The sequence below is a fragment of the Hoplias malabaricus genome, chromosome X2, assembly GCF_029633855.1.
Source record: "Hoplias malabaricus isolate fHopMal1 chromosome X2, fHopMal1.hap1, whole genome shotgun sequence".
In the NCBI taxonomy this organism is placed as follows: domain Eukaryota; kingdom Metazoa; phylum Chordata; class Actinopteri; order Characiformes; family Erythrinidae; genus Hoplias; species Hoplias malabaricus.
Genome location: NC_089819.1, coordinates 44,113,541 through 44,137,829, shown reverse-complemented (window position 1 = coordinate 44,137,829; position 24,289 = coordinate 44,113,541). Strand labels below are relative to the sequence as shown.

General features: G+C 38.0%; 2 protein-coding genes across 4 annotated transcripts in view; both read right to left on the bottom strand.

The window, feature by feature from the left end:
• LOC136676481 (ubiquitin carboxyl-terminal hydrolase CYLD-like) overlaps window positions 1–10,119 on the bottom strand; it is a 30,464-nt gene extending 20,345 nt beyond the window's left edge. For both annotated transcript variants that reach the window (XM_066653542.1, XM_066653543.1), the window contains exons 1-2: window positions 9,807–10,119; window positions 4,224–4,851 (exon numbers count right to left, since the gene is read on the bottom strand). In XM_066653542.1, the coding sequence (XP_066509639.1) occupies window positions 4,224–4,715 (492 nt within the window). In that variant the 5' untranslated portion in view covers window positions 4,716–4,851; window positions 9,807–10,119. The remainder of the gene's footprint in view (window positions 1–4,223; window positions 4,852–9,806) is intronic.
• A 2,941-nt stretch (window positions 10,120–13,060) lies between these two features.
• LOC136676629 (nucleotide-binding oligomerization domain-containing protein 2-like) lies at window positions 13,061–23,582 on the bottom strand. Of its 2 annotated transcripts, XM_066653741.1 has the most exons (11): window positions 23,396–23,582; window positions 22,260–22,761; window positions 20,863–20,986; window positions 18,216–19,971; window positions 17,325–17,408; window positions 17,147–17,230; window positions 16,577–16,660; window positions 16,344–16,427; window positions 16,079–16,162; window positions 15,848–15,931; window positions 13,061–14,832 (listed from the first exon to the last, which is right to left on the bottom strand). In XM_066653741.1, exons 2-11 carry the CDS (start codon window positions 22,743–22,745, stop codon window positions 14,760–14,762), a joined length of 2,943 nt encoding a protein of 980 aa, XP_066509838.1. In that variant the 5' UTR covers window positions 22,746–22,761; window positions 23,396–23,582; the 3' UTR covers window positions 13,061–14,759. The 2 variants fall into 2 exon arrangements, with proteins under 2 accessions (XP_066509838.1, XP_066509839.1); XM_066653742.1 differs by lacking the exons at window positions 13,061–14,832; window positions 15,848–15,931 and having other exon boundaries at window positions 16,078–16,162; window positions 16,344–16,438.
• Between the last annotated feature and the right edge of the window lie 707 nt (window positions 23,583–24,289).

Sequence of the window (24,289 nt, the reverse complement as noted above, 5' to 3'; positions counted from 1 at the left end):
TGCATAACTCTGAAATGTGTAGTTTAATAAGGTCCCACAAGACATCGCACATCAGTGTTAGGATCATTTATGCACAATCTCATCCATTTAAAGAGTATTTAAACTTGTTTCAAAACAGCCTCCTAAGCACATGCTCAGAGAGCCAAGGGTTCTTGCAGCACAAACCTAAGGACACTACAGCACATGATATATTCAAACTGCAGTGTAGTGACAGAGGGAGGCAAGGATTAACTACACATTCACAGAAATAGGTGTGAATGATTGCAGTGGTGTAGAAGCCTTAGTGAGTTTATTGTAGAAATTATTTCCAAATATGGAACAGAGAATTTTTAGAGTTTTAATAGATGGAACTATCTTCAATAGATGGGAAACATGACATACTAACATTGTAAAAAACAAATATGTTTGCTAATTTTTAATTTAAAGTTTTACTAAAATATTTTTAGAAATATAAGAATAACACTCAAATATTAAAGAGGCCAATAATAATAGTATTTAAATTAATATCTTTACATGTCACACGGATACAAAAAAAACTGACAAATTCTTTAAAAACATTTCCAAACATGAGGAGTGTAACCTGCAGTCTAAGCAAAGGAATTTGTCACCAGTTCTCCCAGTTTCTCTCTTTGTTGTTTGCTATTATAATATTCCTTTATGGTATATAAAAGCTGAATGATGGTAATGTGGGAATGCAAAATTTCAACCACACATAGTGATTTTGAAAAGTTGTGACACAATCTTAGATCAAAGGTAAAGAATCCTTAATTGGTTGGTAGTTCATTTCACTGTTAGGGCTTGAATTTGCTTAAAAAAATTAAATTAAATGAAGGTAATTCATTAATAAAAACAAATAAAAATAAATGAATACAATAAAAAAAAACTTTATCAACTTGTGCTTATTTGCCACAAAAGTAAGAAAACCTATGCATAATTTATCTTGTTCTGTCATAATTTATAAAACAATTATATTACCAATAAAGAATTGGGACGATTAGACTCATTTTAGGCAATACTGGTATATTTTATTATTACAAAACAATACGATCTGACTGTTAATGGAAAAAGGTCTTAGGGTGTAGTTATTCTTCAAAGCTTGCAAAATTATTTTCTTTTATTATTTGAAGCTTCTAATAGGCATATGAATGAAGAACAAATGAATTTAAAAGTGTTGACTTCACTGTTTTCCATTTCTAACACCTAACAATCACTATTTAGAAGTGCAGCAGTAATGTACTGAGGACTTCCAGGACTAGAGTGACATTTTCCTTTTAAATGATGTCATCCAGTAGGGACACATCATAAATAATATTAGTGAGTATTCTGAGTACAAATATGACAGATTATTTATTAACGATAAGGGCATATAACTGGTCCCCCACTGATTTTACTGAATATTTAGGCTGGTTGTTTTTCCAAATTCAGTTTAGAGACAAGAAACAGACTGTGTCTGATAATTAGGTAGGCCTGTCAAAGACTTTCTATGGTCACACTCAACACAGCTTAATCTAGTATTAAAAACAACATAAATGTGAGGACTATTTAAACACATGGTAAGCCAAACAATTAAAAACTCTAATAAGGATTTTACTAAACTGAATATACAATACACTATAGTACTGCAGAGTCTACAGAAGTCTACAGAAATGTATAAGCAAATACAGAGGATCTATAAAATTTTGACAAAGCACACTTCCTTCCCTCATTCTATCCTGAAGCAGCTGAGTGGAAACACAGTAACACTGCAAGCTCCATATAGAGGCTACATTAGGCCCCAAACAACACTAAACTCCTGTCATAACAACAATGGTACATGTTGTGCTGTGGCCTGGGATTCCAGCGGAGCTTCCACACAGAGACACAGGGGAGCAGGCTGGATACAGCGTGTCCTGAACCCACTCCACCAACCCCCAGTGGAGGAGACAAATGCACTATTGTGTTGGGGCACACCCTCCATTCTGCTCATGCTCACAACCCCAACTATCACAGTACTGACACATGAGCAATACCTACATTTACTATTTCTACCATTATAGATGTCATTAGATTTGGGTATTAACAAGTTGTTCATAACACAATACACATTTAAAACCCATTGCTGGTGTAAGGACCCAGGGGTTGAATGACACAAACAGCTTTAATTCAATGCATCAAGCAACAAACATATTCACATCCTTTCAGGTAATACATTCCTGCAAGTTTGCTTTTAGAAATATTAAAAGAACACTATGTAAAATGTGGTATTTTTTGCTCCTGAGCTACCCCTAGAATTGCAGAGCATAGTGCTGGGCCACGAGTGCAAATCAATATTACAATTAATTGTACATTTTACCACAATTACGATCAATTCATTCATTCATTCATTATCTGTAACCGCTTATCCAGTTCAGGGTCGTGGTGGGTCCAGAGCCTACCTGGAATCATCGGGCGCAAGGCGGGAATACACCCTGGAGGGGGTGCCAGTCCTTCACAGGGCAACACACACACTCACAGGTACAGACACTTTGAGTCTCCAATCCACCTATCAACGTGTGTTTTTGGACTGTGGGCGGAAACCGGAGCACCCTGAGGAAACCCACGCAGACACGGGGAGAACACACCAAATTCTTCACAGACAGTGACCCGGAGTGGGAATCGAACCCGAATCGAAAAGGTCCCTGGCACAGAGTAGAAGGTGTGACTGCGACACTACCTGCTGCACCACCGTGCCGCCCACAATTACGAATATGAACAATTATTTTGTTTTTGTATTTTAGACCCTCAAATTTCAGTGACGAGTCTTGTACTGTAAATGTGCTCTAGTATTAAATATGGGATGTTTTTTCTAATGTTGCTGAGAGCTTGTTCCTATCTTGTTTTTTGAGCACTGTTTATATTTGGTGTGTGATGGTGCTTTGGTCGCTGAAACTTTTCTCAGTGTTTACTTTTGACTTTTTTTTTTTTGTTCAGTGTTGTCTTAATTATAGTCAAAACACAGCACGTCCAAACCACAGGCGCTGTGTCTTTCTTTTGTACGAGCTGCTCGAGTCTCTTGGTCAGCCCCAGCGTTTAGGTTGCTTCTATGTGGCAGATGGGGGCAGAATCACGTGACTACAGCTTGGTAGCATAGTTTTAAAGGGACAGTACATGAACACACAGTGGGGACATAACATAACAAAAATAATTGATACAGACAAGATTATGTCGATTAGAAGTTCTGAATGTCGATTACGATTGATTGCCCAGCCCTAGCAGAAGGTAATTTTTTTTACAGCCCTATCTTGAAAACAAGCCACCCACACTGAGGCCGGAGGCCGGAGTAGAGAGAAAGGTACTCTTCTCCCTATTACAGGTCTGTGGATTTAGAAACTGGAATTTAAATTCAACAAAAATGCTAACATAGAGTTCCTTTAAGCTCTTTGGGTATGCAGTGCACATCATCCATCCTGGGAACAATCATGACTCTGAGCATCAACTGATGACCAGAGTAAATTTGTTTACATCTTCCTGACTTAAATATGCAGAAATTTCTATGTATGTCCCTTTTGATGCTTGTTTCTCCATATCTATGACATGGAAAAAGGATAGGAAATGGCAATCCTATTAGTGTTTACTGGCTTTAAACAGGTATTTCACTCTCACTTGCTCACTGAACTACAGCTGCATTGTGTACTTGGGCATACTTTGGTGTGTTAACAGCTCAAATTTATTTTATTAGTTAATCCAATTACTAAACTCTCTGGCGCATTACAGCATAAATGCACTAAACTGTGCAGCAGGTTCTTTCAAGTGAAGTAATCCTGCTTCACAATAACACTCCACAACATACGGGAAATGGTCAATGCAAAACCATGATGAAAACAATCAGGATTCAAAAATTACTCATAATATTGCCTTACACAGTCACCAGCTAAAGGTAAATACCAAATAATCTTGTTTGTTACATTCACAAATGTATGAACTCTTTACCCCTTTATTCACTAGGGCTAGGTGATTTTTTTTGTAAAATTCAGTACTTTGATTTCAAACAATATGACAATATAAGGGCTGATAAAATGTACATAAAAAATGAAAAGAAAAAAAAAACTCACAATGAACTCAATGCAAATTATAATGTATTTGTGCAACTATAATTCTCAAAGAGGTATTTATAACTCATAGACCAGGCCTCAATTATTCATTAATTATTATCTCACCCTGCCCTAGTATTCACCCTGAAAAACCCCACAAGACTCATTGCTCACCAGCAGCTCCACGCCAAACCATATTCCAGCCAGAGCTCTGTCAGGCAGCAGGGGTCCTTTGAATCTGACCACACCTGGCAGCGGCTCGTCACCAGATCGCAGCTGAACGCGCACTTTGGAGCCACAGTCAATCTCGCGTGCTCTGTCCAGACGGGGCTTGTTGCACAGCAGGCCATAGCGCTCCTCACAGTTGGTGATGGGAAAAAGCAGCTCAGCCAGCTTCTCGTCTAGCTCCAGCACGTCTCGCTCGTCCACGCTTGCCACCACATTGGTTTGGTCTAGGATTCTCAGGCTACGCTTGCCCTTACTGGGGGGCAGCGGGCGGCCCAGGCTGTTGCGCTCCTGGCAGGCCTGGCCAAGGCTGCCACGGGGGATGCGCAGCGTCTTCTGAGGGGGCTTCTCCACCACACATTCCTTCACCACCATGTAGAATCGCCAGTCATCACGAAAGCCACCCACTGGCTTCTCCTGGCTCCACAGGGCTGAGCTCATGGCTGCATCGCTGGCCGGGGGAGAGGTGACAGGAGCAGGTGGTGCAATGGTCAAGATGCAAAGCGTCAGTTGATAGAGGCGAGAAAGACTCACATCACAATTTAGTGGAATTTGCACATCATGAAGGTGTCAACAGCTGAAAAAGGAAAAATAGAAATATATATTTCAATTTCAACAACAAAGTCTGATTTAGTTCAAGCGAATGCAGAAAATTTGCAACATATTTAAATACATATCAAATGATGAAGAAAGATAAAACAACAGTAATAGTCCAGAAAATTATAAAACGACAGACTGTCTGAATGACCATCAAAAATAATAAAAAAAATAAAGAGCTTTTAAAAATTACTTTGATAAATGTACTTTGACACCAGCAACATTTCAGTTTTAATGACATTAAAATACCATGTGGGTATAATCAGATAAATATAACATGACAGTCATAGTTGTGTAGTAAAAATCTGTAAAAACAAAAATAGATGCTTTTGTCATTCATTCATCTTCATTAACCACTTCAATCTGATCAGGGATGCAGTGGGTCTACAGCTTACCCAAAATTATTGGGCCCAAGTAGTCCAAAATGTGTGATGAAACACAACATCATTAAAAATAAAAATGCTAATAAGATTCATATTAAAAATACCTTATAATTTAAAACTTATTACCCAACCTCAAACCAAATTATTAAAAACAAAAACGGCATAGAGACGTAACTATAGAATTATGTTTCATTTTTTGTTAGTCCTTAAGTTTATAATATTGAAAAGATTTTTAATTTAGAAGATCAAGTTTTTAAAAACATACCAATAAATCAACATTACATATGCTATTACAGCATGCACTAAACAAATGACAACGACTCTGTGTTGTATGTGTAGGCTACTTCTGTAATAAGCACAAGAGCAGGCAACCTTCGGAAGGGGAATATTAACACTGCGGAATAAAATATACAAAGCCTTACAACGTGCAGCTCTTTTCTGTTCCTGCAGTGATATCCCCGACTAGTGCATTCCAAAAAAAGGTCCTAATCTACATTCACTTGTGCAACTGAGAAGGAACCAAGTGAAAGTGAGAATCCAAACAGCATGAATAAAAAATAGGCCCAGGCACCCATTGAGAACAGGTTTTTCTGGCACTTGCGCCTAACAAACATGCAACAATAGCAGCAGCCGGCTCCCAAAGGGGAAAGTCTGATCAGTAATGTTGAACAGAAATGCAGTGGAACCAGACTAGTGTAAAACCAGGCCAATTAAGATGCCTCCGCACACATGAGAAACAAGCAAGTAAACAGATTGAGAGATAGAGAGACATGACGGAGTAGTTTGCCTCTATGCTTCTATCTATGAATGAGAATGTACAGTAGTCGAATACTCTATTTTTAAACCATATTTGTTATAACTGTTATGCTAACTTTTGCCTAGAGATTGAGTCTATTTTGATTACATTTGATGAAATGTCAAAAAAATGTAGCTATCAAGAAGCCTGCTAAAGACAATACTGAAAAAAGGAAATAGTCCCAAAAAAATGCAAATCAAACAAAGAAACCGATGTAAGATTAACCAGACCATGAGAAGCAAAAGATGTATCCATACTGCAGCATTGAACTTGGGAAGTGTGGCTCCCCCTGCAAATTTCTTTGAAAAACACAAAGCAAGCTTTCTGAAAAGAAAGTTGTAAAAAAGGTTAATGTAATAAAGTTTGAAAACACTCAAGACATTACAAAAATTATATTTAACTGTTGGGGCAACCTCTCTTCCTTACTTTGTTAGAGACTAGCAGGAAAACCTCAAATATGCACTATCATCATGCAAACTGCCACCAAATCATGGATAAAGATCTTGCTATAAATGAAACAAGTGTCTGGGGGTGGGAACAGATTTCACAGAAGTCTTCTCTTGTAATTATAATCACATACATGTGTTATTTACATATCTAAATGACCCTGAGTTTGGTTTCACTCTAACACAGCACTGAACTGACTGCCTCAGTAAACATGTGCACACTCGGATTTCCCCAAGTCATCTAGACAGTGCCAGTGAAGCTGCAGGGGATTTCACAGACACACATTCACTCTCTTGTAGTCTTACCACTATCAAGTGCAGGAGAGCTGACTAATATATTAACAGTATAGTGGAACACAGCATGACCTTCTGTAATGACATTTCCAAGTAAAACTTTAAAGAGCTTCTGTGATACTGTGCGTGTGTGTGTGTGTGTGTGTGTGTGTGTGTATAAACACACGCAACACCCATAATATTACAATCACCTGGTTATATTGTGTAGGTCCCCCTTGTTCCATCAAAACAGCTGTGAAATACCGAGTCATGGATTTCACAAAACCTGGATTTAACAACAGATCTTTCAAATCCTGCATGTTGTAAAGTTTTTTGTTTTGTTCTGTTTTTTAATTCCAACACATCCCACAGATGCCAAATGCCGGGTGATTTATCCTGCTGAACAATTCTACTGCTAATGTATTAGTGGTTGTTAATTAGAGTGTGAACACAATTAAAGTCATTAATAATCATTTATAAAACAAATAGAAAGGGTAAATATGACCTGTTATTTGCCAAATAGTGAACCCACCTCAATTTACAGTTCAACCTCAGATCTTGCAGAATACTGACCTTACTTTGTCTTCTCTATCAGTCTGCACTAACACTGTCAGCTTTATCACACATTTGTTGTTAAGTTTAACCATTTAAACTTAAAAAGAGAGTGTCTTTTATTAGACACTGATGATAAAGGTATGTGTACCTTAACATCTGAAATAACTAAAATCACATTCTCAGGCCTGAGCTTATTCTTCACCTTGATATATTCAGTACTTTCTGACACTTACACTATTAGACAAAAAAATAACGTCACTGTTGCCATTTCTATCTTTCTGTTAAAACGCATTATTAATGACAATTAAGGTGTTTATAAACTAATTAATTATTATGTAATAAACAGATTGTTAAGCCATTTATAAACCTTTATAAGTGTAGTCTAATAGTGTACCACTATTAAAGTGGTACTGGTGGCAGGCATCAAAGCAACATCCACATGAAATCTGCAAAGCCAAACATTGCCCAGAGGATCACACTGACTCTGCCAGCTTGCTTTCTTTCGCTTAGTACAACTGTGTGCCATCTCTTTCCCAGGTTAAAATGCATACACACCCAGCCATCAACATCATGTAAAAGAAAATGTGATCTGATTCATCAGATCAGTTCTGATGCTCCCATATCCCAGTGAGGGGACTTCTGTTGATGTACAGGTATCAGCATGGGCACTGTCACTGGTCTGCACCTCTGCAGCCACAAACGCACTGTATGTTCTGACTCATTTCTATCATAGTCAGCATGACATTTTTTTTGCGGTTTGCACTACATTAACTCACATGAGGTTGGACCACATGGGCTAGTCTTATCTTAACCCATTGAGCCTCAGTGCCCATGACCCTGTCACAATTTCACCAGTTCTTATTTTACCTGCTTCCAAAAACACCAAGAACTCAACTGTTCCCTTGCCCCCTTTATCCTACTTCTTGGCAGTCCTTGACTTCAAGACGTTTAAAATATAGATAAAATATATGACCTCACTGATGCTGTGGTGTCACTAATACTAAATGCCAACTACTTATAAATGTTCCCATATCTAACGTAAAGGCTTCTTAGAAGTGCAGATGTTTTCACTAAATCGAATTGGCTTAAATTATAAATGAATACCATTAATTTCTCAAGAAATGCTCGGTTAGCAGGTGCCTTAAAACATTATGATATATAGACTCCCTGCTACTTTCAGTATCCAAGATGTCTGACAACAATATGCGCATAAAAATATAAAATTAATGTATAGTCCAACTTAAAATGCTAATAATGTAGAGGTAATGTCTCTCCAAACAACTATCCTACCATGTATGGTTCTGTAAAAGGTTGAAAAACACCTTGATAGTATAATCAACACATGACTAACACAATCCAAAACAGTAATGAAGCAGTTAGATTTGGAAACATTAATGTCTCAAAATAACGGTGGTCAGAATCTATGAAAGATAATTTTGAATCTATGCAAGATAAAAGAAGTCTCAGTAGATGTCACAGTGGGTGTAGTGTAACACCACCAACTTCAACATGGCAAGTCAGGGTTCGATTCCTCCCACTGAGTTAGCACACCATGGTACATCAATAAGATGTCCAGTACCTACAGTTCAAAAATCAGGTGCGGGACCATAAAGAGACACAAGAGCCTTATAAACAAGAATAGGACTTTCAAATCAAGCCTAAACACAGATTATACCATTATCATCTTCTGATTTATGTGATGCTTTCTAAGGATGCCCTCTTAAAAGGGCATTTCAATAATCAATCCTGAAATATTTCTCAAATAAAAAAATAATAATAAACAAAAAAAACAAACAAACAAAAACATTAAATGACACAATTTACATGATGGATAATAACAGAGCTCAGAATAAAAATCTGCACTTAGAATGCTAACAAGGTTATGTGCTTCTTAGACTTTAGTTGCCCATCCGGCTTAAGGGCAACATTAATTGGAGTCAGGTAAATCAATTCAGTCCAGAACCAACCTGATATTATGTGATTAGTGGAATAGGACTGTTGCCGCTGTGATATCTTTATAGTGGGCTTGGAAACCTGATATCTGGGAGAGGACTCACCTTATTTCACCGTAAAGCTATGGAGCATCATACATACAGCATCCATTATAAAATAAAGACAAGCAGTTGATATCGTTACTGAAATTCTGGACAACACATTAGTAACAGTCCTTAAGGAATGCTATATAAATGAGAGCCTAGATTTACTGTGAGGCGATGACATCACCGAAAATCAGCACTGTGCACTAAGAAACGCTAGCGGTGGCTAACGGCTACAAGCAGTAAATTCTAGGTCTGTTTTAGCTAAATGTCGACAGTTAATGTTTTACAATAACCCTATACCTGTTGCTGCATTAAAAACACAGTAACTGCGTGAAGCAACTAAACAGTTCGCGAAATTTCTCTGAAGTGAAGGCAGACAGTTTACTGTAACGACAGCGAAGTCAGCTTTAAATGTATTTCGCTTTAAGATGTAACTCCCTTACCTGACAAAGCAGCTCCTCCTGGAATTAAAGTCTACCCTTCCTCGGTGCTGAACGTCGACTGTTTTATTCCCGGAGTTTACATGAGAGGATGAGAATGGCCATATTTACTATGTCCCTGTAGGTAGCTAGCAGTCTCCTCCGGCTTTTTACTGCGAAGGTACTCAACACAACCAACGGTGTTTTTTTTTTTACCAGAGCTAGACCTAATTTTATGCCTCACTCACTCTCTCTCTAGACCATATACACCTTTACATTGAATACTGCTTCCAAAATAAAGAAACTTAGGCGTACAAAACGTACAAGGAGCGATTTATTTCACATTTAAATGGGATCATTTACACTGTACATCACATCAACCGAACGGTCGAAGCACATGCACTCTCCTGATTGGGGGAAACGCCTCGTTGCCAGCGCTGATTGGTTGCTCTGACGGTCCGCTCTTAAAGTCCCGCCTTCTGGGGTTTTCCAGTAGTTCGGTTGAGGAGCTAGTGACAGTTCTCTTTAGAGACGGTCATTCGCTTTTTTTAACTGAATCAGTTCAACCACAACTGAATCTTTTAGCTTCCAAACGACTCTTTATTAAGTAACACTGGCAGTTATTTCTATTCCACATTGTTTACCGAATTTGCAAAATAATATATATATATTTTAATAAGTACCATAGTAAATAACGGCATTTTTGTTATGACATAATAATTCCGAAAAGACAGGAATCACAAGGTAAACTAAAGCAAATATCCATCAACCAATCTTCAACAAACGAAGGCAGCTTTATGTCAAACCTGGAACGAGAAACACTGAAAACGCAACTAAAAATGTATGCAAAAACATCAAGAGTAAAATCAAAAGAGCAGAAGAAAGAAGTTGGTTCATTGCGAGGAGTCGACTCCCATCTAACAATTAAAAAACAGATTCAAAGAGCCGATTCATTCGCGAACTCCTGCCAGAAGTGAGTAGCAGGGGAGGATCATTCCGGGTCACTGATAGTGAGAAAGGCCGGTGCAGCTCTGTTGTGTTCAGAGCAACACAAGTATGAAGCTGAGGTCTTTTTTTTTTTTTCTGGGAGCAAAATTTCGAAATAAGTATCCCATAGTGGTGACATTATGAAATATTTATACAGTGCCTGGTGGGGGGGACTTTTCACCCTTCATGATGCTCTCTGCGCTTTGAACAGAACCCTGCAGAGCAGGTGCATTTATACGGAGACTTGATTACACACAGGTGGATTCTATTAATCATCATCAGTCATTTGGGACAACACTGGATCATTCAGAGATCCTCACTGAACTTCTGGGGTGAGTTTGCTGCACTGAAAGTAAAGGGGCCGAATAATATTGTACACCCCACTTTTCAGTTTTTTATTTGTTAAAAAAGTTTTACACATCCAATAAATTTAATTCCACTTCACGATTGTGTCCCACTTGTTGTTGATTCTTCACAAAAAATAAAAATGTTATCTTAATGTTTGAAGCCTAAAATGTGGCAAAAAGGTTGAAATATTCAAGGGGGGCGAATACCTTCGCAATACCTAAGATACCTTTTCTAAACTCTTAACAAAGCATCACAACTACATCACACAAGTATTAGGGATGCAGCGATTTATTTATTTATTTTTTTGGCCGATACAATAACCGATAATTAGCACCTTGGAGTAGCCCCGATACAGATATTAATAACTGAAAATTTGATCTGTTTGCAATTAAAGCAAATTCACATTGGAATAAAAAAAACACATTAATTGTATCATAGGTTTTCATAGGACAAGTCTTTTCTTCAGTATTTGTACATTTATGTACTTTTTATTATTTTAAGTATATTATTCATTCACATTTTTGTCCAGGATTTACTGCTGGTTCCGCAGGCATGGTTTCTAGAGGGGCGCTAATTAGTGCAGCATCGTGTTTGTTTGGGAGAGCGTGGGAGAGAGCGAGCGGCATAAAGCAGCACAGAGCGAGGGGGAGGGAAGGTGTCAGGGAGTGTGTGTATTATTTTATCATTGTGTTTCAGTAATAAATCCAGATGCTGAATGACTCGATATCTGTTTTATATAAATACTGTCCCTATAACACTATATAGGAGTATAGTGCGACAGAGTATCATCGACTGTGCGTGTTGACACCGCTATCTCTGTGTGTGCGGCACTGAGCGTCGCTGATGTTTTTTTTAAGAGTTGTTAACAAGCGTTTACCAATACCTAAGATACTCAGGTAGACACGGGGAGAACACACCAACTCACAGTGTGACCTCACAGACAGTCACCCGGAGCGGGAATCGAACCCACAACCTCCAGGTCCCAGGAGCTGTGTGACTGCGACACTACCTGCTGCACCACCGTGCCGCCGTGGTGAATTATTTGTAAAATTTAATTACAGAATTGTGTAAAATAAAACAACAGTCCTAAAAACGAAAAGGGGTGTATGAAATCTACAATTATTGTAGATATTAATATGACCGTGATACAATTAAGTTCACTACCACAACCACAACCACAGTGAACATGCTTTTTTCTGAGATTGCTTCTTTTTCAAGTGTTTATTTTTTTAAATGTTGGTGATTATGGCTTACAGCAAATAAAAACCCAAGTCATTATCTCTGTAAATTTGAATAATCAACACAAAACCCCTTCAGGAGTTTCCTAAGCCCTTAAAATTTAGTCTGGTTCAATAGGCTACACATTCATGGGAAGACTGACTTGACAGATGTCCAGAAGGCAGTCATTGGCACCCTCCTGCTGTATCGAAGCATATTAATCGAAATATGAGTGGAAGGTAAAAGTGTGGTAGAAAAAGGTGCACAAGCAGCAAGGATAACCTCATTGGAGGAAGCAGCAAGGATTGTCAGGAAAAGGCCATTCAAAAATTAGGGCAGAGTCACAAGGAGTGGACTGCTGCAGGACATGGGCTACAACTGTTACATTCCCTGTGTCAAGCCATTCATGACCCAGAGACTAATATTCTAATTTTAATGTTGTTTGGGTTTCCATTGGCTGTAAGCCATAATTATCAACATTAAATGAAATAAACATTTGAAACAGATCACTCTATCTGTAATGAATCTATATACGAGTTTCACTTTTTGAAATGAATTACAGAAATAAATACATTTTTGATGATATTCTAATTTATTGAGAGGCACCTATATTTCAACACGCTCAAAAATGAGACCTTTATTTAAATTATGACGGTATGTTATTTTGTTCCCTGCCAGTGATGTAATCTAACCTCACAAAACATTTTAAAGTATATTGTACTGTTTCTTGTTCATTCATTCTCTGTAACCACTTATCCAGTTCAGGGTCACGGTGGGTCCAGAGTCTACCTGGAATCATTGGGGTACACCCTGGAGGGCAACACACACTCACACATTCACTCACACCTACGGACACTTTTGAGTCGCCAATCTACCTACCAACATGTGTTTTCAGACTGTGGGAGGAAACCGGAGCACCCGGAGGAAACCCACGCGGACAACACCCCAACTCCTCACAGACAGTCACCTGGAGCAGGAATCGAACCCACAACCTCCAGCTCCCCTGGAGCTGTGTGACTGCGACACTACCTGCTCCGCCACCGTTTTAATTTAATTTAATACATTTGTTTCATTATTGTTTTTCAACCATTACCAGGTTTCCTAAACTTAAGCCGGCTGAAGGAGAAAGTGTACTGGAAAAGAAATGGAATGCAAAACTGGAGAAAGAAAAACAACAAAATTACACATTCAAAAATAAGTGCATATATTATATAGGGAGCACAATATGTAGCAACAACAGTACCATAAATACAACATAAAAATAATATCTTTATCAGCTGCTTTAGTTTCAGAGTCATGCAGGTATCAACAGAGTGAAGGCTGAATAACTGTTCAGTGTCCTGCTTCATTCACAAACCCCACAGTGTACATCTGTCAGTACACACTGACACCAATATTAATGGATACTTGGGCTACACTCACACAGCAGGTAAGTGGCCCAAAAATATTTTCTTCATTTGTGACACATTTTTGTAATTTGTGTTGCAGTGTGAACAACAAAAATACACTGAATATTTTCAGTTCAGATTTGGGCCACTTTCATGTGATTAGAGAGATCGCAAATTCATGTGACTTTTCTGTCAGTAAAGCTGGACCATCCTCACATTGCATCCTGTCAAAAAGGAAATATATATGAGAATAGTAAGGAATAATCTGTCTATATTTCATCCAAAACATTTTCCCTTTTAAATGGGCAGATTGGGGAGTGGACTGTTCAAAGCATCTTTTTAAAATATTTTTAATAACTCCAATTTCATGTGGCTCATATATGAACAAGGTGTGTGTGGAGCTGTGAGGCTGCAGGCAGGCTGTCTAAGTAACAGCTAACATTGTAGGATCAATAACTAAACATAACCACCTTTTTCCCTGTACTTCATTGGTCAGGGTCACCACAGATTTGGTATTATTCAGGTGTGGATCACTCTCTGGACTGCAGTGACACTGACATGTTCATGGTGTGTTAATGTGTGATGTGCTGGTATGCATATATCAGACCCAGCAGTGCCCCTGGAGTTTTTTAAACATGTCACTGTCAATACTTGACTGAGAAAAAGTCCATAAATCTAAAATCCATTCAGCTAACATTGTCCTGTGGGCATGGTCCTCTGACCATTGATGAAGCACTAGAGCATGGCCAAAAGAAATCGTGCACTAACAGATGAGCGTGTTTAACTTAAAATCTAACATTGTAAGATTTAAACTCAGTCAAACATCAAAGTTAATGCTAGTCTAATGTGTTTATTGCATGCAGATCAGTTTGGGAGTGTGATCTGTTCAGATTAATGTCAGATATAGGTCACATTCGGTCCATAAATCTAATTTGTAATACGTTCAACTGCTGTGTGAACGCAGCTTTAGACTGTTTATTTGAAATTTTAGGCTGTAGGTATTTGACAAATGTCATTATTCTGCCTTTTTTTTTCTTCAGAACGCCAGCCTGCTTTCACATTTCCGAAGTTCTTCCACTTCCTCAGGGCTCAGATTGTTTCCCATCAACCTGCAACAGTACAATAGGTTTCTAAGTTAGTGATATTTGCTATAGCTTAATGAATTTTCTACAACATGATATAGTTTTTGGACAACTTGTATCTTCATATACAAAGCATGTTGTTCTTGGTTTTATTAGTAATCAAGAGAACTGATCAGGAATTTTAAAGAAGGCCATACAAACACAGAACTGGACAAACAAACTACAGCCTTTCAAACATTCCAAAACATCTGCCTGTGAAAGTAATGTTTTCATTCATTCATTATCTGTAACCACTTATCCAGTTCAGGGTCGCAGTGTGTCCAGAGCCGACCTGGAATCATTGGGTACAATGGAGGGGGCACCAGTCCTTCACAGGAAATGAACACACACACACACTCATGGACAGACACTTTTTGTGTCACCAATCCACCTACCAACATGTGGTTTTGTACCATGAGAGGAAACCAGAGCACCTGGAGGACACCCACGCAGATACGGGGAGAACACACCTAACAGACAGTCACCCAAAGCAGGACTCGAACTCACAACCTCCAGATCCCTGGAGCTGTGTGACTGCGACACTACCTGCTGTGCCACTGTAATGTTTGCACTTTGTATTTCAATACTTGCAGACTATAGTCCAATTGTTAGTTTGCTAGTCCCATTTTACCCAGTAATTCAATGGTCAAGACTCCCACATCACCAACACAGAGCAGGCAGCCACAGACATGGCGGTGGTGTGTTAGTGCAAGCTGTGTTTGTGGAGTGGATCAGAAACAGCAGTGCTGCTGGTGTTTTTAATACACACAGTGTCACTGCTGGACTGAGGATAATCCACCAAACAAAAGTCTTTTTTGGTAGTTACCTGTGAGACTCTCTCTGACTACATCTACAGAAAAAAAGGCGTGTAACTGCAGAGCTACAAATGTGCACATATGGCCAGTGGGGCTGATAATATGGAGAGTAATCAGGTTACAACTGCAGGAATTTAATGTGGAAATGAAAATAATCTAGTTGTGCTGTTATCTTATAATGGCCTTACCACACTTCCTTAATGCTGGTGTTAACTTCCAAAGCCTGTATTAGACACTCCACACCAACTCTGCCAATGTGGTTTTGATTAAGCCTGAGAAATAATGTAAGAGCAAATGAAAGACAGAGTGAAAATGGGAAATTGAGAAAGAGAAGATAAGTAGACAATGAGGCAAGTAACTTCTCTTGGTTAAAAAAAGCCTTCCTTTTTTGTTACAACTGTATTTTTTTTTCAACTGACCACAGCTCTGTAAGTGTTGTGCTCCTCTTCACAAGTTCTGCCAAAGCGCAGGCTCCCAAATCACCTACACCATTATCCACCAGACTAAAGAACCAATACAAAAGATAATATTAGACAATGCAAAAGACAGTCATTGTATATACATTTACCAAACTATCTGAGTCATCTTTATCTTTATCATTAGAAAATATGATTAGACATATCAATGGGGTGTTATGAATTCTTCTTTAAAATGTTTAATATTCCAAAAAAAAAAGACTCATACCTGAACCATATAAGTGACGTATTGTTCTTCAGTGCATCTGCTAAAGCCTCAGTGCCCTTGTCTCCAATCTTATTGCCCCAGAGCCTGAACGAGAACTGTGATATAGTGGTCTACTCAAACATCCTAAATGTGCTGTTTATTTTTCTTAACAATCACTATATATATATATATATATATATTTTTTTTTTTTTTTTTTTTTTTATTTATTTTTTTTTTATAGAAAGAAATCTCACCCAAGAAACTGCAGTGAAGTGTTGGCCCTCAGCCCCTCTGCCAACTGCTCTGCTCCATGTGATGTGATGCTATTATTTCCAAGTCTTAAGAACAGTAGACATTTGTGTGAAAAAAGCAGCTGAGATTTGAATAACATATTACACAAATTCATGGGAGATCATTCAAGATAATAAATATTTTGATATACTGATATATTTTGATCATATATGTACCAAGAACTTAGAGTAATAGAACTATATGCTGATATCAAGACTTCAACTTTGGTGACTGTTAAGTGCCAACTGCGATCTGGTAAAATATCATTCTGGATTGTACTGGCAGTTAATCTTTTAATCCACACTTTTACTACATTATTTTCATTTTCAATTTAGAGCATGTCATACTGAAGCGTGAAATGGTCTGTAATTTTGATTGTGTGTGTGTGTAACCTGGATTCACTAGAATATTGGTAATTCGATTGTTTGTACTTTTATTTTTAAGATGTATTAAATACTACAGAATCCATATGATGCTACAAGCTCAAAATACCTTACAGTGGACCCTATAAATAACTTATGTTCCAGTAGTACCTTAAAGAGAGAAAGTTCTTTTTTATCTTCAGCAGTTGTGCTATGTGCTTTGTGCAGTCATCCGTTAGTTTGTTGTTGAACAACCTGTGGGAATAGTGTAAAACATCCATCATAGGTTACTTACAATAGCCTACTGTAAAATGAAGAATAAAATTAATCTAGTAGTTGTCATACTCACGCAATTTTCTGGAAGCTTTCGCAGTGCACTCCCTTTTGAACAAGTTTACGTATTGCTTCATCTGAGATGTTATTGTTCCTCAAGCTTTCATGATAATCAGAAGAAGAAAAATTAATTTACAGAAAATAAATATTAACAAACTCTCTGAAAACAATCCATAACCTGTATCATAATGACAGATCCTAGCATGATCATCATTAAAAAGTCTTAAACATGACATATCTGGAGCACCTACAGTCCCTAAAACTGAAGCAAGACCACCCAGTCAGTTGTGGGTTTTTTACATTTATGTTCGTTTATTTATTTATTTATTTATTTATTTATTTTACATTATTTTGTTTTTGAAGCTGCCCAAGTCAGAAAACATGAGATAAAATGTAGCCATACTGAGTTAGCTTTTGACATCAAGTGCTAAGAAAAGAAGTACTAAGCATAATAAGCGAAGATGAGAAAAAAAAGAGTACCAAATAAAAATGAGAGGTTTGGCTTGCTCGCTATTTACTGCTGTACGCTCAGGTTTTGGTGAACAGTGGCTTATAATCATTTAAAGCAATAGTTACTCAAAAAAAAGCCATTCTGATCTGCACTCTTTAGACTGGAAGGGAATGATATGGTGGTGCTTGATCCTTCTGCTATTTTGACCAAATCCTGTCACAGATGTTTCATTAAGAGTTGTGGAAGAGGAATATAATATGTCACCTTTAAGGAACTGGGGGTTCTCTATAAACAGCAGATAATCAAACAATGGGTTTTATTTACATCTGACTTAATTTACATCAAAGTGATTGAATTATGCAAAACATTACTGTTGCAATTCCTCTATATAGATTGTAAATAAATAGCAATAAACCACATGTAAAAAATATACAGTCAATAAATAAAATTTCTTACTAAAGAGAATGACAGATGTGAAGACATGGCAAGAGCTGTTCCACTCCAACATCCCCGACTGTATTGTAATCTAGTTGCAGGCCAACTGGATTTGGAAGGTACTTCAGCACATAGGCCAGGGCAGTGCACTCCACTGGCCCGATATTACAGTATGTCAACTTCAGATGTTCAACTTCTAGCTTAGTTACTGCATCCTTTGCAATTCTGCTCTCCTGCATCTCGTAGATGCATGTGATGAGCCAAACAAAACTCGGCATGGCGTGCATGCTCTTCTTCTCACCCTCCACAGGCTGAGGGATTGACTTGAAGTGCTTCTGCATCCCCTTGGACAAACACTTAACTACCTGCTGGGACTTCCACTTACGTGTGGCAGCAGGACAGGACTGTAACAGTAGGGCACAATGGCGCTGGGACAAAAGACCCGACACAAACTTAGCAGCAATCTGTATGTTTGGTGTCTCTTCTGTATCGGATTCTGGAGGCTGATTGATACAGTTTCCAAGGCACACACGAGTAATGCCTGAAAGCTGCCTGCCTGACTGAAAGAGCTTAGGGATAACAGAGCGGTCAACGTTGTTATTGAGAACTATATGGAGAGCAGCAAAGAAACACTGTAAGGTGATGTGTAGAAACTCATAATGCTTGCAGTCTGTTGAGTCTGAGAAATCCTTGCATTGCATGAGAAAGCCCAGGTTAATTTCCTGCTCTGTGATGCCATAATTATGCAGTTCTGCTTCAGGAAAAACATAACAGGAACTCTCAACACCGTCAAGAGCCAGGTGTCCTAGTCTCATCACTGTGTCTAAATGCTTCTGCAGCCATCCTTTTTCCAGGGCCCTGTGTTCCTGAGGTACTTTCCTCTGAAAGAAATGCTGCAGAACCATGAGGTACACATCTGTGATGGTCTGAGGGCTACCTTCCCCGCATCCAAGCAGCTCCTTGTAACACTTTGACACAATCCAGCAGAAGACGGGGATATGGCAGAGCCCAAGCAAGACTGTATTAGCCTGCAAGGACTCTATAACCCTACAAGCCACCGTGGAATCATTGTGATGTTTCCTAACAAAGCAGTCAATTCCCATTGGTGAGAAGCCTTTCACAAGAACCTCCTTGCGAAGGTAGCGTTTCAGTACCGGACTCACCGCTTGCGGCCTACTGGTTACCAACTTCTTTACCCCTTTCATCAAGGTACCCTGGAGCAGGTTAAAAAGCAGCATATGTACAGGTGCCTGCTGGGTGGGGCAGCAATGGCGTTCTTCATCTGTGAAGCTAAGCTTAAACTCATCAAGACCATCAAAAGTGAACAGAACCAGGTGGGGATGGTCCAGTATAAACTGGAAAAGCTCCTCTTGACCACGGTCTGGCCAACAGCAGTGCTGGAACAGGAGTTCTTTCAAAGACAGCATTCTCTTTTCTGCACTCAGTTTGCGACAACTGAAGGGGAAAAGTAGAAAAATGTCCCTCAGTAAAGTCCCTCGAGCCCACAGCAAGTGGAGCATCTGCAGCAGGGTACTCTTACCATTACCTGCCTCCCCAGACACCAATACTGTATCAGCATCTTCATTAATAGTCCCAGCCTCGCCCACCACATCCTCTAGCCCCAGGTTTGTGATTTCCCTGCTGCCTTTGACCAGTTCTAAAAGAACATCAGTATAAATATCGTCCAGGGAAAATCTTCCTGTCCCACCATAATTGCTGAGGAAATGGGACTGTGCAGAGACAGAGCTGCGAAGCTTCTTCTGGTAAAGTAGGCATTCTGGTGCATGGTGTAGGGAAAAATCAAGAATCAAAATTTTAAAATGTAGCTAATACATTGGTTTCTTCATACATTGGCTTGTTGTTACATTATACTTCATACTCATAAATTATACTTATACTCTATGCTGTATCCTACTAAAAAAAAGTTGATGTATTTACATGTACTAAATCACCTAGAACACAATAACAACCTAGCTAAGTTGGCTAGCTGTCTAGCAAGCTATCATATTGCTAAAATATCAGATCAGTGCCTCTTTTGACCAAACAACCTTAATTGACACTAAAACCATAGCACTGATTTGTGATCTGACACCAGGGTTAGCCAATTAGCTTAGCAATAATTAGTAAGTCTCACAGCATCTTGCGTTAAATATTGTGGAAGTAATCCTTCTACCCACTGGTTTATACTTTTTTATTTTTTTGTTTTTGTGTCATTAATGTGTTTGTGCAGAAAGGTTGCATCAGGAAGGGCATCTAGCATAAAAACTGTGCCAGATCGGTGTGCGGATCGAGGTTGGTCCAATGTGGTGACCCCAGATGGGAGCAGAAGAAGAAGAATGTATGTGTGCAGACCTATTGAGTCTTTCAAAATTGTGAATGAAACTATAGGCAAAACCGGCATCATGTAAATATGAATACATTTTCGTGAATAAATAGTTATGCTAACTATTAACAAACCTCTAAACAAAAAACAAAGTTTTTTTAGTTATTAACACTTAGTGATTGATTCCTTTTTGGGTTTAAATTAATTTTTTTGTACTGTACCTGTACTGCTTTGAGCCCTCATTTTGAATCAAAAAATTTATTTTTGACCAGAGTTCAATGAAAGATCAGAGACTGAAACAAAGATCACACTCAAGTGCAAAGCAAGTGAAAACCACAAACATACCAACAGTGAGTTGCTTTTCCTCTTTTGCAGCTCGTGATGCAATGTCAACCTGCTGTAGATACTGTAGCAACACATGAGCTGCTCTCTCCCCTTTGAACCTCACTTGGTCTAAGAGCCTCCTTACCTGTCCAGAACAAGGAAACAACAACTCTGTAAGTGATATCTGATCTAGAGCAGGGATTTCCAATCACAGTTCAGGAGATACTATTCTCTGATTGTTATGTATTTCCCTAAACTACCCACAGGCAAACAAACATGTCCATAAAATGTGTGGTCACAAAGACTAGAGTTTGGAAATTTTGTGATCATTTTTGTCTACTAATGTCAAGATTTCCTGGAAATAAAGGAGATTAAATAGAGTGTATGAAATCTTAAAAAATATATAATTCATATAGAATGTACCATTTTCAAATAAGACTACCCTTATAAAAGTTTATTATAAATAGTTTAAAAACTGTTTATTCAATGATGAGGTAATATTAAGGTTCTATCAACCCTCAATGTCTTAATAATCAGTTGTAACACAGAAAGACAAGGTGACCTGATATTTGCCAAATAGTAAAACTGTTACATTTACATTCTGAAAATGGCAATGTAATGTGTACATTTTTACGTCAGAATGCATTGTGTTCATAGTAGTCTTATTGTAACTGGACAATGATATTTATAATAATGTTTTTCCTTTTCTAAATGTTTTAGAGTCTTAGAACCATTGCCCTTGCTCTCTGGCTGCATAAGACAGACTTTCCTCTCCCTCATCTCTCTATTTACAATGCTAGCAGTGGGCATCTGTCAGCATTTTCTTCAGACTGGTTAAGCTAGTCAGTGGTATTGTGTTGTGGCAGTTTGGATTGGCCTGATGTGTTTTGGACAAAGCAAACATTTGCTCCACACTCCCAAGGACAACTGGTGGTAGACTCATTAATGGGTTGAATTGGAGATTACTAATAAATGGGGAGGGAGAAAATCTGGCCAAATATGGGTATTAAATAAATAAATACAAAAACTGAAAAAAATGTTTGACTATACTGAATGTTTTAATTTGCCTGAAATGTTGTTGAAATGTATAAGTACAATTTTATTATTGTAACAACTGTCCACTTAACACATTCACTGGGAACCCTCCATTATGTAAAGAATCATAAAGAACTGATTCTTAAGTTACAAAAACTAACATAAACATAATTAATTTTAAGAAAAATGCAACAATAAAACAATGTATTACCAAACAAAAAAAATACTTTTAGTATGTATAGTCTTATATCACCTTATTAGAATTTATCTAAAAATAAAATTTAAAAAGGAATGGAATATTCTTCTTATATGACAGATTTCAACAGGTCAGAGTTTACAGTGAAATGGACCTAAGTAGTCCAAAGACTTAATGTGTTACTTACCTTCTGTGAAGGAGTGTACACGGGTAATAGCACCTCATCACAGTCTTTTGAAGTAAAGCAGCCAGCCTCCAACAGAGCATTCAGCACTCCATCTATATGGTCCCGAATTTTAATGACCATTGCTGGTCTGTCAGTCAATAAAACCTCACTGGAAGTAGCTGAATTCTTCTTAGAATTCCTTCCCACTGAATTGCCTTTACCAAAGCAAAGACCACTTTTTTGTGCCTCAGGTAAAACATGTTCAATGGCTGCAAGTAGGAGACTGCAGGCCTCTTCTCCTTTGGTGTAAACCAAGTCTAAAAGGTCTCTGGCATTGGAGCAGAAGGGCTTGGCTGGTGATCTAATACTTAGGTATTCTTCCCAAACGATGACGCCCCAAGAAAGTAGAAAGTCCAGCACACAGTCTAGGGGTTCAGGGGTGCCCCCAGAGCACAATGACCCCAGGAGCTCTGCTCTCTGCCTTAACACCAACTGCTGTCCAGACATTCCTCAACTTTCAAAACTATAAGAAGTTAACAATGAATTCCAGAAATCAAGAGTGTAATTCCAAAACAAAACAATCAGATCTAAATATTCCCACCCAAAATCTTCCCCCGTTACTGTAAAGGGATAAATATATATAATATAAAAAATAATAATCACAAGTTGAAGTGATTATCTCAATCATTGCTTTTCAATACATGCAAATGACCCTATATTATTACTCATATAGCCATTTTCACAATGCTGAAATATCTATTTATTTAACATCCAGACACATGGATATATCAAAAGTGTAAGTAGGATTTTACAGGTATCTTTGTAGGGCAAGACTGTACTGTCCCATGATAAATGTGTTTGGCTGACTGTCTTCTCATGTCAACTACAGGCGTGTCGTCTGAACTACTAACTACCTAAAGAGAAAAATAAACTGCATTCCCACAGTGCTTTAATTTAACTTCCAAACATGTTCAGCCAAAAGGCTAAAACTACAGATGACTGATGCAATCTATGAATTACAGCCTCAATTACCCGTAGGTTAACGAGACTCAAACAATAACACAATAAAAACAACAATAAACTACTGACGATAAAAGCCCATTGCTACATTACTGTAAATACAGTTTAACAGACTGAGATAAAAGAGAGTAAAATACCTTTTCAGAAAGTATGCTTCTGCCGTAAACTCAGTCAGGTGTGTTCTGTGTGATGTTCCCTTGTAGCTGGTGTTAAATCTATGAGAACACCACGGGGAATTCCTCCAATCCCCTTCCTCATTACTGGATTCAAAGGTATTGTTGTTACAGTAGTCTCCTCATCTCAACGGTTTCGAATATCGTTACCACAAAACCGCCAGGAATCTACTTAAAATGTCTTTATTTTGCCCTGTTGCTGAAATCAAAATTGCCCACGGGGAAAATAGCAACAATGTTTGCCCCTGGGTGTAGCTCGCTTCTGGTATAAGTCAATAAAACGAACTGAAAGTAAAAATGGGACAACAATAGTTATCTGAGGAAATGAAAAGGCTAGTTTTGCGTGCTAGCAACTGTCTAGTTTCCTTTCAGATATTTAAACATTTTATTCAAATTTGAATAGACTGATGAAATTGGTGTGGTGTAAAATTTATCAGTGAATACATTTACTTGATATTAGTATTTAAAATAAATAAATAAATAAATAAATATAGATAGATATATATTATGAAGTAACTAAATATTTGTCATTACATACAATATTTCACATTACATATTTTACGTCTTACTTTCTCCTTATTGCTGTTCAGAATTTTCTTTAGACAACAGCACTCACCCCTCATCTCACCACACTTCACTTATTAGTGCATGTTAAGTGCCTAACTTTATTATTAACTTAAACATTACCAAATGTACAAAACGTAAGTATCACAGCAATCATATTTATCATTAAACCATTTCTTTATCTGAAGATAAACGTAAGAAACCCTTCTGTTTGAGTAGAACCTTTTGACTCTGTGGGGTGTTTGGACACTTCTGTTTGGACACATTGGGAATGAATTTGGGAGGGTTTGCTTC